General features: G+C 42.0%; 1 protein-coding gene across 1 annotated transcript in view; it reads right to left on the bottom strand.

The window, feature by feature from the left end:
* The window catches only part of lrch1 (leucine-rich repeats and calponin homology (CH) domain containing 1), a gene marked incomplete at its 3' end in the record, with an annotated part of 120,665 nt that extends 117,685 nt beyond the window's left edge, over nucleotides 1–2,980 (bottom strand). Inside the window, exon 1 of the mRNA XM_080456964.1 lies at nucleotides 2,509–2,980. Coding sequence (XP_080313090.1) covers nucleotides 2,509–2,770 — 262 coding nt within the window. The 5' untranslated portion in view covers nucleotides 2,771–2,980. The remainder of the gene's footprint in view (nucleotides 1–2,508) is intronic.
* Nucleotides 2,981–15,676: the final 12,696 nt, after the last annotated feature.

The following is a 15,676-nucleotide window of genomic DNA, read 5'->3' as shown; positions in this document are numbered from 1 at the left end:
GCCAAACAGCATGTGGTTGCGCTTTTCTGAGTGACAGTTTGCCTTACTGTATATTAGCCTACATTATGACACAAGCTTTATAGTCAAAACAGCATACTTTAGCCTGTTGTTAAGAAATGAAAATTAAAAAGGGTGGAAGTGAGTAATTTTCTTCTAATGCCTGATATATACTTGGTTGTATGAATCGGAAAATAAAGGGGCTTCCAACCAATTCTTCTAGACTAGAGTCCAGAGACTCATTTACATGAAAGCTGATGAATCTATCATGGTTAAAATTGACATTGAAGTTACAATGGGTTTGTATAGGAAGGGGGCGTGTCTGATAAAATAAATCAAATATCTAAATACTGAATCAAGCAACGTAAAAACTGTCTGGGGTGTTCACAAAAGCCTGAGTTAGACTATTAAATTACCCAATTTTCTTTTTTAAAGTGAAATATCCCTATAATCTAACTTCTCTTAAGTCTGGTCCCTGGCACAATATCTTTTCAAATGGGGGTCTGCGGCCAAATATTATCATGGGGGTCCTTGACATGAAAATATTTCAGAACCACTGATCAAAGGGGCTTCCAAACCAACTCAATATTTACATGAAAGCAAAACCATCTATGTATCAATCCCCCCCCCTGCCCCTCCCCCTCCCCCCCCGAACGTTGGTTGGCCTGGTTGGTAGCTATAGCTATACAGCTGCACATGGATCCAGGCAGGGAAGTAGTGGGGAATTCCATAACGGGCCAAATCAGGCGCAGCTGGCACTACATCCTCTTTCTGTAGTATTCCTCTTTCCTTTATAATAAACAACACATACTGTACACCCAGAGGACGTTATTAAGGCCCCCATATTTCACTCTGTACTGGCATATAAAATATGCTACATATGTCTTCGAAATAGCTCCTCCCGCAATGACAGAATAGAGTCCAGTAGTTATATTATATCAATAATAAAATAATAACAATAATAATAATAATAATAATAAACCCAAACTCATATGGTCTAGTCCACTTTAAGGCAAAAATTCCAATCCCAGAACTTCAATATTATCCTATGTTAAAATTGCCTCGAGGGTCAACCGATGGTGTTTGGGTGGGTGGACGTCACAAACGTAACATGCAGACCTGCGAGGCGCACTGTTGCTCCGATCCGCACCAAACTTGACAACAACACTGGTCAGGGGTCTGCCATCAGAATAGCCACACCAGGTGCCACATTGCTCCGCCCCCCCCCCCCTGTTCCTATTAGCTGGGGTTTAAACAGCCATAACTCCAGTTCCCAGCATGCTAAACGCCCCCAAACTTGGTAGGTGCTCTTATACGACAAAGATATAGAAACCTAAGTGTAGATACCTCATTGGCCGCTGCAGTTAATTGGAGCGACCTGTATCGCGGCCGCCATATTTGGGAAGACACGCTTCCTGACTACTGGCCAATCACAGCGTGCCAATCACAGAATCTAGTTGTATAAAAATGTCAAATATGGCGGCCGCGATACAGACGCCCCAGAGTCGGAGGAGGCTATGTTAGTCTATGTTATACGACCCATAGGGACTGGCTGTAATTGCTTAAGCCCTGCCCCCTCTGTGTTCCTATTGGCTGGGCTTTAAACAGCCATAACTCCAGTTCCCAGCATGCTAATGAGTGCTCTTTGACGGCCAATAGGGACAGGCTGTAATTTGCTGATGCCCCGCCCCCCTCTGTATCCCTATTGGCTGGGTTTTAAACAGCCAATAGGAACACAGTGTGTGAAGTTCCCAGCATGCTACAGGCTCCAAACTTGGTGGGTGGTCCCACAGACTTCCAATTAATTAATCAAAAATTACAACTTCCGGCAGCAGTGTTATAGCAATGTTTAACACTTTAAAATGGCCATACTTTGGTGACCATTGCTCTTATCAGCGCAACAACATATAGGACTAGGTTTGAAGAAAATCTAGTGAATGAGATAACCTTTTAAACAGCGACTCTCTCACTAGGTCAGTGCCAGGCAGGGCCGGATACAGCAATTTTTAATTGGGGGGGCAATAGGAAATAGTGAGGATATAGTGAGAAAGCATTATTTTACACCTTGGCTATACAAAAATAGCAGATATACAAGCTCATAGCGCGGCACCGAGTGCCGCGCTACGAGCTTGTAGATCTACTATTTTTGAAATGTTTTGAAAATATATGCAAATCCTTGAATATATATTGTTTTAAAGCAAACAAATTCAAATCTTTGGGGGGCAGTCAGGGCATTTGGGGGGGCATTGCCCCCCCTTGCCTATGCCTAGATCCGGCCCTGGTGCCAGGGGGGTCAGTGCCAGGGGGGTGTCCCTGTCCCAGCAGAGAAGTTACCCGGCTGTACCAGCAAACCAAAGCCACGCAGACACACAGCTGGCCCAGGCAGGCAGGGTCTGGAATGGAATGAATGATGGAGGCAGGTCTCCACTCACACACACACACACACACACACACACACACACACACACACTGAGGGAGGGAGGTCACTCAGTAAATAAGGGCTCTGTTTACCTGCGTCCACCGTGTCGGACAGGTCGTGGCTGGCCGCCGTCCGGGGGAATTCTTTGAGTTTCCTGGCGCTCAGGTTGAGCTGGCCGCTGGCGGCCGCCTCCTCCAGAGCCCGCTCCAAGCCGCGGTTGGTGGGAGGCAGGTTATTGTTGTTGTTGCCCATTATTCCACCGCCGGCGGTACTTTGAAGCGAGGAGGGAGACGACGAAGAAGAACCGAGCTGGGACGTGCGTGACGAGGAGGACTCGGGTCCTAACGTCGCCATGTTCTCTCTCTCCTCTCCTCCTCACTGCTGCTTTAATAAAGCTTTTGCTTTCTGTTTATAAAAAAAATGTAACAGTAAACGCTCTCCGTGTGTCGGTGGTGTTATATCCAGCAGCGGTGCGTGAAGTAGCTACGACAGAGAGAGAGAGAGAGAGAGAGAGAGATACAGAGATAGAGGGGGAGAGAGAGAGAGCCGTTACAGCGCGGTGTGATTTCCTTCCAGACTGCCGTGTGTCTCCTCTCCACTGCGGCTGCGCTCTGTACTGTACGACACTGAGCCAAAGCAACTGCTGCTGAATTAGTCTCTGACGCCATCTGCTGGATGAAGTTCGGAACGGCAGTCTTTATGTGTGAAGTGGTGACTGTGACTTTGGCAATGTAAACGTATGTTTTCTCATGCCAATAAAGCCCTTTGAATTGAATTGAATTGAATTGACTGTCAGAGAGGTCACAGTACGTCTGGGGGAGGAGGGCACACACAGTGATGGAAAAAGTACTCAAACAATAGGCAAACAATATTTAAAATCCAGTGGTGGTGTGTGAGATGGCACACCTGGCCTGAGTTAAACTATAATTGGGACTCAGACCTGTTGTGAATCGAGAACACAGGAGCTCCGCATTACATTTCTTATCTTGATTGATTGATTTTGTCACTAAAAGTGACCTGGGGGCTCCCTGACCTAGCGGTCCAGGCGCATACCAGATAGGCTGGTTATCCAGCCTGGCAGCATGTCGCGGGTTTGACTCCCGATCCCGACGACTTTCAACGGTGAAAACCTTTTTCAAAAAGGCTTTACTTTTTTTAGCAAATAGATCCTTCTGAACAGATCTGTTTTTGATATTTTCCTGATAAAAATAAAAATGGACCACGGACATAGACAAGTCTTGCCACAGACTAATTTGTCCGTGTACGGACATGTTGATGACCCCTGGTCACCCCCCAACTTTCTCCCCATTTCCTGTCAGCCTACTTTCCTATCAATAAAAAACTACAGGTGACCTTTAGGGTCTTTTCTGTTGTTGCAACCCAGACTCTGGAACAATCTCCCATCACACATTAAAGTCCAGTCCCACCATTGAAATGTTTAAATCCAACCTAAAAACTCACCTCTTCTCTATTTCTCTTAGCTCAGTCTGAGGGCAACTAACTCATTGTCTGTTTTGACCACTGAATGACATTAATGTTTGTGTTTTGATTATTGTATTGCTTTCACCTATGATGTTATTTTGAATGGAAAGCGCTTTGGGTCAACTGCTGTTGTTTTTAATACATGCAAATAAAGGTGACTGGACTTGACTTCACAGGATAAATCAGTCATCTCCACAAACATTCAGGAGAGCAGATCCAAACATTTAATATTTAACTTGTGTACAGGAAGTGTTATGTCCACATAACAGTTGTAAGAATGCCATTGAATGTGTTGTGAATTAACGCAGCGACAGTGAAAGGGAGAGAAAGATAATTACTTTCCCTGTTACAATTGTTAGAGGTAAGGGGAGGAGAGGAGAGGAGATTGTTTGGGGAGAGGAGGGTAGGGGGGGAGAGGAGGAGACGATATGAGACAAGAGGAGATTGTCTGTAATGACATTTACACAGCTGAAACACTACAGTGTCTTCTTCTCCTCCATGTGGGGCCGTCTGGGTAGTGGTGACTTCATCACGTAGGAGGCAGGAGTGCAGCCCCTCTACAGCTCTTTTTTGACCCCTGAAAACCCAACGCAAAGAGAAACAAACACCTTTTAGTTCACTCTAACGTCGTGTCTCAGATGTCAGAATTTAAAATCCTTGTATTTCACATTGTTAAAATAGATACAGTACTCACAGAAGCCATCTCTCCGCTGTGGGCAAACCTGTGGATGGCGTAAGCACACAGGAGAACAGGAATCACTACAGACCTTCAAAACATCTATATTCACAGTACTTCACTGTGTTGCCAGTTTGTGTAACTTACAGGAGAACAGATGGAGGCTGTCGGGTCACACAGGCCGATTTGGAAGACCTGAACTACTTCTGCCGGGAACAGGTCTGCTCTCCACAGGATAGAGAAACGAGCTCGGCGGGAAGAGCCGTTCTCCAGCATTGTCACCTCAGGGAAGGCAGGACACCTGGAGAAAAGAAGGCCCAACCTCACTATTTCATCCTTCAGTCTTTCACTCTTACTTAACACTGTGTGATGGCATAAAGTCCACCTACCACACAGACATACTTTTCGGTCAAATTGACCTGCGATTTCATTGACCACTGTCTCTGAGACAAAATGATTTCGGTCAATGAAATCACAGGCTCCACACATTCTCTGTCAGCGACGGGCCAGACCTGAAAAGACTGCTGGACTGAACATGAAACCTTCCTTTGGGAACATAGATGTTTGGGAAGCACATACATATAGGGCACACAATTGACAGGTGCGTTGCGATTGGTGTGGGGTAATTAATCACACCACCTGCCAATTGTGCAGCCCATACATTTGTGCTTCCCAAAGGAAGTCTTGATATGTTCAGTCCTGCACTCATTCCGGGCCCCACGCCCGGAGAGAATGTTGTCCGTGTGAAGCTCAAGCTCAAGCTTGTGGAAAAGTAGAGATATTTTACTAAACTAAATTTCTGCCTGAACTTTCAAATGGAAAGGAAAATAATTTGACTTGAAATGTAGCGGAGTTAAAGTTATGTGCTAGCAACAAAAAAAAAAAAAAAAAAAAACTCTCGCCCCAAAACACGCTCGGCCCCATTTTTTCCGCGGACCGCTCGCCCCCAGCGGTGATTGTGTTTTGGGGCGAGCGTTTTGGTATATTCAAATGTACTTAGTTTACTGTCATCTCTTTCAATTATTGTGGACAGACTGGACACACACAACACAAGCCATCTGCTCTGCAGACATATAGACCTACTTGTCTCGAATGAAGTAGAAAAGTGCGTCCGTGGGGTCGTAGGAGCCGTAGAGGTGAGCTGCCCAGCAGTCGATCAGCACGAGCACGGACCCAGCTGGAATCACTTCCTCTGCATTCAATTGGAGTTGGACGTACAAGACAGAGCCATATGGGACCGCCATTGATGGGTCAATAGGTTCAGTGAAGCCAGGGTCTCGGAAGTAGGTCACCTTGGTACGTGGTGGATGTGTAATGTAGACTTCATTCCCAAAAATATACAAGATATATTTGGAAAATGAATTAGTAATATGATAATGATGATAATAATAATAATAATAATAATTATCATTATTATTATTATTATTATTATTATTATTATGGCACTTGACTACATTTTACCAAAATGTGTAATTACTGTATTTATTGAAATAGGCTACTGCATCACACAGCAACACAACAGACAGTGTGGTGTCTCCATTATGTTTCGATAGCGTGACTTGCCCACAGGGTGGAGCTGTGGGCCAGCCAATAACACAAGACACCATGTATAAGCTGTTGTTCACCAAATGCAATGTTTCTTTTCACATAATATGCTGTATTCTTTGTACAGTAAGGTAGTCATGCTGTTCAGAACTCTGTACTGAACAGATATGTGGTATCATGAAAAATATTAGAGAAAAGTAAGGTTGTCTAATATGAACTATGCCAGCATTTAAAGTTTGATGCAAGTCTTATGGTCACTGAATAAACAAACAGATGTTCATATGAGGACATGAGAGACAGTTTACCTGTGCTGCTGTTAGGATCAACAGTTGGTATGAACGCCATGAAGAGAACAGCTGAAACAAGTACCATGGGCTGCATCCTCACTAACCTGTTGAAAATGTAAAAGTATAAAAAATAAAGTGTTTAGTCTGACTGCAGCATTGTAACACAGAAACACACAGAACCCAACATCACAGGTTCATTGCAAATGTAACAGATTGCACTTTCAAGATGTTATAGCACACAAATGACCACTTCAAACTTTTAAGGCCAGAAAATACTCTTACCTGGCTTGCAATCTTCAAGTTGGGGTTCTTTCCTCTGCTTAAAACGTTAAGGCCAGATACTGCAGGATTTCCGCAATTTGTGAGATTTTATAAGACTGTGTTTCAGTGACGAATGGGAGGTGTGGTGAGAGTGTGAGAGCATGTGAGAGGGTTAACGTCATCTCCTACACCTTGCAAGCATGTAGTGTAGCCTTTTACCGGGCAGGGCTGGCACAGGAATTTCACCATCAAGGCCATATCGCCACCGTGGGCCGCGTTTGGCCTCATGCCCTTCAAAAACGGATCTGTACTGATGAACTTTGTCACAGGGACACATTAAGACTCAAGCAGGCCCCTCGTTCCAGGAGTCTTCAACGTTTTTCAGGCCAAGGACCCCTTTGCTGAGAGAGAGATGAAGCAGGGACCCCCCCCCCCCCCACTCACCACATATTGCATAACATTGTGTTGCAGATTAAGATTAAACTTTTTCATAGATTTCATAGATGGCTTCATAGACTTAATTTGACAGCACTATCATCAGTGTTGTGTAAATTCTCTAAATCCGTGTTGATTTAAGTCTGCGAGTGTGTACACATTGGTTCCATTTGTACACTCTTTGAGAGTTACAGACCTGGTACGTACGGGTCCATTTGGTTCCTAACCATCAATCAACCCCCTCAAGGATCCTTGGGGGGTCCCCGGACGAACAAGTGCCTTAAAAGAACAGCTAGAACATAGAAGAAGGTGAAAAGTGCAGTGTTGTGGTTTCACCCTGTGACTCTTTCTAGACAGATGGCATACACAAACTGCCCCCCCCCCCCTCATACCTGAATGTTGCAAATAGAAGACATTTAGTTTAGCAAAAGGAGACATACTCCCTAATTTCAAATAGAGATAACCATTGTTCATTGTCCGTGAACTGGTTCAAGGTCTCTCCCTGCTCAAACCATGACTCAGCAATTTTTTGCACACTGTATGTGAACTGCCAAACACAAGTACAGCACATCGAGGATAACTTTATGTAAATTGTGATTTACGTTGTTTGGATACGTAGTGTATATATATAGCTTACTCGTTATGTACTAAAAAGCCAATAGTGTCCATTGTAGCTTTCCTGATGAGGTCGTGCTGAAAGAAGACACGGTTTCAGATGTTAGTTTTCAGTGACATAATCTTTATTGAGCTTCAGAGATGCAGTGTTGTCTTTAGTCTAAAATCACACTTTTACCTGCGTCATCTGAACATGTCCGCTCTGTCAGATGGATATTTATCATGTTGTATTCAATTCCTTTCGTTTTTTTCCTCCTACATACAAAGGTCAGAAAAGGATTGTATCAATGACATGGACAATATCTGACTCTGGCGTCATCTCACACACTGGTCCAATACGTTCACCAGGGAGGGCCTGTATGTCAGAGCCTTGTTACAAGACCAGTGGTTCTCAAAGAGGGGTCCAGGGACCTTGAGGGGGTTCCAAATGGACCCTTGCAGGTCTGTAACTCTGAGAGTGTACAAATGGAACCAAATGGACCCGTAAGGGTCCATTTGGTTCCATTTGTACTCTCACAGAGTCCTTGAAATAAATAAAAAACAGTTTGAGAACGACTGGATAAGACAGATGAGACAGTGCTCTGTCTGACAAAGGACACGGCTATCTGCTCAATATATGACTCTCTCAAATAAAACGGTTCAGAAAACAAGATTTTAAAAGGTCCTCTCTCCAGATTTCCTTTAAAAAGCATTAATATAGATGTATAACACAACTCACTCTCTCTCTCTCTCTCTCTCTCTCTCTCTCTCTCTCTCTCTCTCTCTCTCCAATTAAATGACAGTTTCTTTACAAAACACCAGACCATACATTCTACGGGACTGTTGAAATGTGTAGCTGGATGGAGATCCGTTGTGATTGCTATGACTAGAGGCTAAACTCCTAAAATCCTCTCTTTCTCTTTGGAGACAAATAAGAGGACCCTAGAGAGAACAGGAAATTTACATAGTGCAGCTTTAACTGAGGTTCAAATGGAGAGACAATAGCTAGATCCTAACATTCAAATGAAATATGTGACCATGTGGACTTCACATAATGTACATTGAGGATGCACAATATGTGGGCTAAATTCCACTAGGTTTAACTCTGTTCATAAACAAACAGCTGACACTGACGCGAAGTCCACAAGATGGTCACACATTTCGTCAGGTCACCAATTTTACCGTAACACCTCCACGCTGGAGGACAGAGGCAGAAATGCGAGTGTTGGAATTTTGGCTATAACGTGACGAGCATTAAAAAGTGACCAACTTATACATATCCTTTTGATCAATAAACTCCATCCATTCTAACGGCATCATTTGGAGTCTCAGGGAATGGAAATTGCCACCCCCTCGTGTTTACATTTAACCTCAAATTCAATTATGTTCCCCCAACTATATATATTTCCCCCAACTCAAGGCTGAGTGCATCTCAATCCATGTGACACATGTTATAGATACCATATGCTTTTTCTTTTTACTAGCCACTTTCAACCTGGCATCCCAATTTTGGACAGAATAGGCAAATAATTATAATCAAACAGCCCCCCCCCCCCCCCCCCCCCAATAGTTCAATAGTGGATCAATACAACACAATGCGACACACTGTGATCTTGAGATAGAATAGGTGGCTTAGGTGGTAAATGATTGTTGCCATCCCCTATTTTATTTTTCTTCTGAAAAGACGCCTCTGCATTCTAACACTCTACCAGCACTGATAAGAATAACCTTTAATAAAAGTCAGCACTCAGCAGGTTAAAACGGTGAGCTCTGTAGAATTGTACGAACAACATGCGTGTCTAAACTGTATGTTCAGCGACATGGTGGCAGCAGTATCCAGGTCTGTTGTGACTATACAGTAAAGCAGTGGTTCTCAACCTTTTTTAGGCCAAGACCCCCCAAAAGAATCATATTTGAACTGGGACCCCCCCCCCCCCAACTTGGAACTGTAGGAGTTGAGGCATTACATTTAGTTTGACTCGGTTCCACAGATAGATAATGTGAAAATAGCAGATCTACAAGCCTACTGGGGAGCCTTGCGTTGCGAGGCGTTGTGAGCTTGTAGATCGGATTTTTTCACAAATTTTGCCTCTTTCTTATATTCTTCGTCAATTTGGCAAATGTTTGACCAGTTCTTATTAGTTTGTTGATTACTTTTGATGCTGTATAATCTTGGTCTACTTGGTCTACAAGCTTGCAGATCTGCAATTTTTTTTGAAAAAGTTACTCTCATCAAAGTATATTTTTTTGCATGTTTACTAAGTACAAATCTCTGAGTAAGAGGAGGGGCTTGTTCCCATGGTTACCACTGTTCCTCCATACCACTATAATGCAGATGGTGTGTAGATAGATTGTGACAGTATATTATGGTTCATATATTTAAAGGGATAGTTCACCACTTTCCGATCTCACAGTAGACTGTATGGCATTATTCACACTATACATTCTTAGAGCGGGTCTAGCCCTAATAGTCCCATGATGAGTTAGCCACTCCATCACCCTTTTAACCCTCCTAGAGTCTTAAGGCCACCCGAAGACCCTAGGGAGGTCAAATCTGTGGTTCCCTAACCTTTTATCCTTGGAGGCCCCCCTCACACACACACACACACACACACACACACACACACACACACACACACACACACACACACACACACACACACACACACACACACACACACACACACACACACACACAAACACACACACACACACACACACACACACACACACACACACACACACACACACACACACACACACACACGTGCACGCACGCACACACAAATACACAATATACTTCTTATTCGACGCACAACGGAAATAGCTGATCTACATCATGTTGTGAGCTTGTAGATCAGCTATTTTCTGTATTTTTTTTTCTTTTTTTTTTTAATGACAATTTCCCCCTCCCCAAACCTAAATGTATTAGTTAATGAGTCCATGTGGACATTAATGGCAGGCCAGGCCTGGCTTCTAGAATGAGTCCATGTTTAGCCCAGGCAGGCCAGGCCTGGCTTCTAGAATGAGTCCATGTTTATCCCAGGCAGGCCAGGCCTGGCTTCTAGAATGAGTCCATGTTTAGCCCAGGCAAGCTTAAGTAAAAGTATCAATACTGCAATGTAGAAATGCTCCATTACAAGTAAAAGTTCGGAATTAAATGTTTTACTTGAGTAAAAGTATTGGCATAAGAATGCACTTAAAGTACCAAAAGTAAAAGTACTCATTATGCAGAATGTCCCATTTCACAAGTTTTCACAAAGAAATCTTTTGAAATAGCAGATCTACAAGCTCACAATGCGTCACATCGAGACACATTGTGAGCTACATCTTCTATTTTCAAATGGCCAAACTATATATAGGGCTGAAGTGGTTAGTGTATGTTTTGTAATAATAATCAAAATCTTCAAAGTAACTAGTAACTCAAGGTTTCAAATAATTGTAGTGGAGTAAAAGTACAATATTTGGGTGTCGACACAGGTGGAGCAGGGATTAACACGGTTCATTGGTGGAAGATCTACTCAGACCACTGGTGGATGTAGAAGATATAATCTGTTAGAAGTAAAAAAAATAATGTATTCAACATTTTACTAGTGTAAAAGTACACACATATTGAACTTTGACTTGTAAGCTACTGTACAACACTGAACCACAGCCCCCAAAGCAATGCTTATAAATGAGTCTCTGTCGCCATCTGCTGGATAAAGCAGTGTTTCTCAACCTTTTTTTAATTTCAAGGACCCAGTGTGATTTGCATTAGACCACACAGACCTCCATTTGATACAATTTATTCATCTCTGGGACCCCAATGCCCTATAAAAATCCTCAGTATTGTACAAATGGAACAAATGGACGGGTCCATTCCCCATTTGTCCAACTCCTCCCGTACGGCTCAGGGCCAAACCAATGCTGCTAAATGAGTTTCTGCCCCCATCTGCTGGATAGAGTCTGGAATAGCAGTCAAACAAATATGCTCAATCAATTCATGAAGAGACTTTAACTAAAGTACAAATTTGACGGAGCAACTGTCACTTATAGTTATTTGACCAGAAGTACTAGGGTTGAGTACTTTGTCCATCACTGATGAGATGACACGTCCAACCCAGATTTGTCTCAGAAGGGGTTAAATCCGTTCTCCTGCTATGCCACAAAAAAATGTGGAACGCCCTACCAACAGTCGTGAAGGAGTGTAAATCCTTACTCACCTTCAAAACCGCTCTTACAGATGACTGCAATTCAAAACTGGCCCCTGTAAAAGTCAAAGCCTATCCAATCAATCAATTCAATCAATCAATTAAACAGATTAAGATGATGATAACAAACGCTCAAATTCCTTGGGCCACTTATTCAAACTTTTAATAATGTACTGTATCTGCATTTTCTTCCAGTATGGTGTTGTTAACATATCATATACATCAACTACCAAAAATCAAAATGGATGAAAAATAGCTATCCCTATCCACACAGTGATAGCATTTTATTTCATTATTATTGTGTTTTTGCATTTTTGCATATTTGTATTGTTTTCAACCCTTATGGTGAACTCTATTACATTACACTGTATGCGGACAAAATTGACCCTAAATCCGAGTAATTGGTGTCATTGAGTACTTTTTTGTTATTGATAAATTGAACATAAATTTTCCCCCGAATAGACAGGGCCGGCCCTGCACGTGCTTGTACTTTTGACCTACAAGTAGTACTCCCCCTGATGTAATGAAAATACATTTAAGGTCTGTTCACACTTAGACTAGTAGAATGATTAATAGAGCACGCCTGCTTGCTCAGAGGAGAAATGTTGACCTTCATTCAGTACTACTTGTCAACCAGTAGTGGTGAGACCAGACCACAGTATTTACAATACATAGCAAGGAGACCTAATACCACCATCCCAATTGTGTAAGTTATATTTAGTTTACTTTCTTTAATAACATTTGAGTCAGACAATTCTTGGATTGAATTTAGAATATATTTTTATTAAGCATAATTGAGCATAAATATATGAAGCATAGTTTGACAGCAGAGAGGCAGCAACAGCAGCACAGCCAGGAGAGAAGCCAGAATGAACAGGTAGCCGCCCTGATCAGGAGAAGAGTGCATGTGACTGGTCACCTGATCAGGTTGGCGTGCTGCCCCACACAAACTGCGCATCATAGCCTACTCTATAGAGATTGTAATTTGTACATTGAATACTAGTACTCCAATACTAGTAATCCAGTGCTTTAACTCAAGTACAAATTTGACTGAGCAACTGTCACTTGTAGTTATTTGACCAGGGGTACTAGGGTTGAGTAGCCTACTTTGTCCACCCCTGATGACAGATAGAACAGATTAAGATGATAAGAACCAAAACGCTCAAATTCCTTGGGCCATATAATACTATATTATAGATATAGTACTATATCTGTATTTTCTTTCAGTATGGTGTTGTTAGCATATCATATACATCTTCTGTGTGTGTGTGTGTGTGTGTGTGTGTGTGTGTGTGTGTGTGTGTGTGTGTGTGTGTGTGTGTGTGTGTGTGTGTGTGTGTGTGTGTGTGTGTGTGTGTGTGTGTGTGTGTGTGTGTGTGTGTGTACAACTGTGTCTGCCTCCATGCATGTTCATGTCCTGTGAGCTATCATGTGAGTGTAAGCGAAACAAGACCCAGCAGCAGGTACAGTATGCTGGCAGAATTTGTTGTTGAAGTTTACACAGCAGTTTGCAGCATTGACATATTCGGCCACTTAGTCCATGAGCCAGAGCCCCAAAATTGAGCAAAAATTATCGAAAGAGTGGGCAAAACCAAACCTATATTAAATTGTTCATAGGGTCAATACGAGTAAATAAATATATGATAACCTTTCCACAGGAGCAGCTTTTTCATGGTTATCACACATTTTGTTATTTTCCCCATACGTACATGACAGGTGAAAAAATGACAAAATTTAAAAAATAGTTATCATAATGAAACTTCCTGAGTTGATTACTTACATGAAGACAATGATTTATCGTATTACAAGTTTTCTGAAATTGTATATTTAAATATGCAAATTAGGCATAGGAAAATATGCCCAAATTTGCATAACTTTCCAGAATCAACATTGGACAAAGCCAGAGTCAACATACTTATTTCATTTTGTTAAGATGTTGGATTCAAAGGTTTTTAACGAGGGAATATTCAATATCTGCTCAATTTTGGGGCTCTGGCTCATGGACTAAATGCCTAATTTGCATATTTAAATATACAATTTCAGAAAACTTGTAATACGATAAATCATTGTCTTCATGTAAGTAATCAACTCAGGAAGTTTCATTATGATAACTCTTTTTTAAATTTTGTCATTTTTTCACCTGTCATGTACGTATGGGGAAAATAACAAAATGTGTGATAACCATGAAAAAGCTGCTCCTGTGGAGAGGTTATCATATATTTATTTACTCGTATTGACCCTATGAACAATTTAATATAGGTTTGGTTTTGCCCACTCTTTCGATAATTTTTGCTCAATTTTGGGGCTCTGGCTCATGGACTAACTGTAGTGTAGTGGTTAGACTACAGGGCTTGCAACCAGCAGATTCCTAGCTCAAAACCAACAAGCACATTTTCCAAGTTTGTACGTGCATTACCACAAGCAGAACCTTTTTTTTTTTTTTACATTTTCCCACGTTTTAACTGGCTCTTGTAACCTAGTCTTTCACTGAAAAACGCATAATAGAACTGATTAAGTGTTAATCACAGTGGAGCAGAGGTTAAGATACAAGCCTTAAACACAGAGGGTTCTGAGTTCAAAACCAGCAAGGAATTCTTTCCAACTTTTACGTGGCTCTTTTACCTTTATCTAATCTTTTAATGAAGAACATGCAAGTGAACAGAGTAGGTATGACTTACAGCGGTGCAGTGGTACAGGGCTAACAACCAAAAGGTTGCCAGTTCAAATCCAACAAAGACTTTTTTCAAACTTTTACCTGACTCCTGCACCTTTATCTTAACTTTGAGTAAAGTTTACGCAAGAGAACAAACCAAGTGAGAGCTCTGATGGTGCAGTGGTGAAGATACAGGGCTTGCAACCAGAAGCCTGTTGGTTCAAATCCAACTTTTACCTGACTCTTGCACCGTTATCTAATCTTTCAGTGACCGAGGTTCTTACATGATCTGTTCTCTTGTGCGGGCAAGAGAACAGACCATGTAAGAACCACGGTGGAGCAGTGGTGAAGATACAGGACCATCAAACAGAAGGTTCTTAGTTCGAATTTGGTGTCATTTACCAGATTATTGAATATAAACATCTCTGTTTTCACCTGTTTCTCTCGCTTACTTCCTGCTTTCTTTAGTCCCACCCCCTGTCAGAACCTGCTATGTTGACTAGAGTTGATTGACACCTGGATAACCAATGACATTGCTTCCATGAGCTTGGTATAAATGTAACATATCTGACCAAGTAGCTGGATGTCTGCTGCCCCCTAGTGGACCTGGTGCTTTAGACAACTGGTTAGTGCAGCTGCCAGTGAAATGACAAACCTGGTTTCAAATCTCCTTCTGGACACTTTGTCTTTGACGTTTGGTGCTTTCAAGGTTAAGAGATCAAGTATCACTCTTACTACATTTTAACTACATAAATATGAATACAATAACATATAATAATTTGTCGAATCACAAGCAGCTTGTCGACAACATCATTTAAATGTAATTTTCTCTTATGGGGGTTCCTGGCACAAATATTTTCAGATGGGGGTTCGTGGCCAAATACATATAATAACAATAATAATAATAATAATAATATAGTCCACACTCCTTTGCAGTATTTGTCACTGCATATTTGCATATACAGTGAAATGAGGTATCTGCATTTAACCATCCTCAGTAACAGAGCAGTGGGCGCTATGGGGGCAGTTAGGGGTTATGTGCATTGTCTTGGCCTGGCCTGGCATCGAACCTGGCCTCTAAACACTCAGCTATGGCTGAGTACCCCAAAATGATTAATTTGGGGGTCCTTGACA

The sequence above is a fragment of the Gymnoscopelus braueri genome (genome assembly GCF_963280865.1).
Source record: "Gymnoscopelus braueri genome assembly, chromosome: 18".
Lineage (NCBI taxonomy): Eukaryota > Metazoa > Chordata > Actinopteri > Myctophiformes > Myctophidae > Gymnoscopelus > Gymnoscopelus braueri.
Note: the sequence above shows the minus strand (reverse complement) of the source record. Positions and strands in the feature narration are given on the sequence as shown.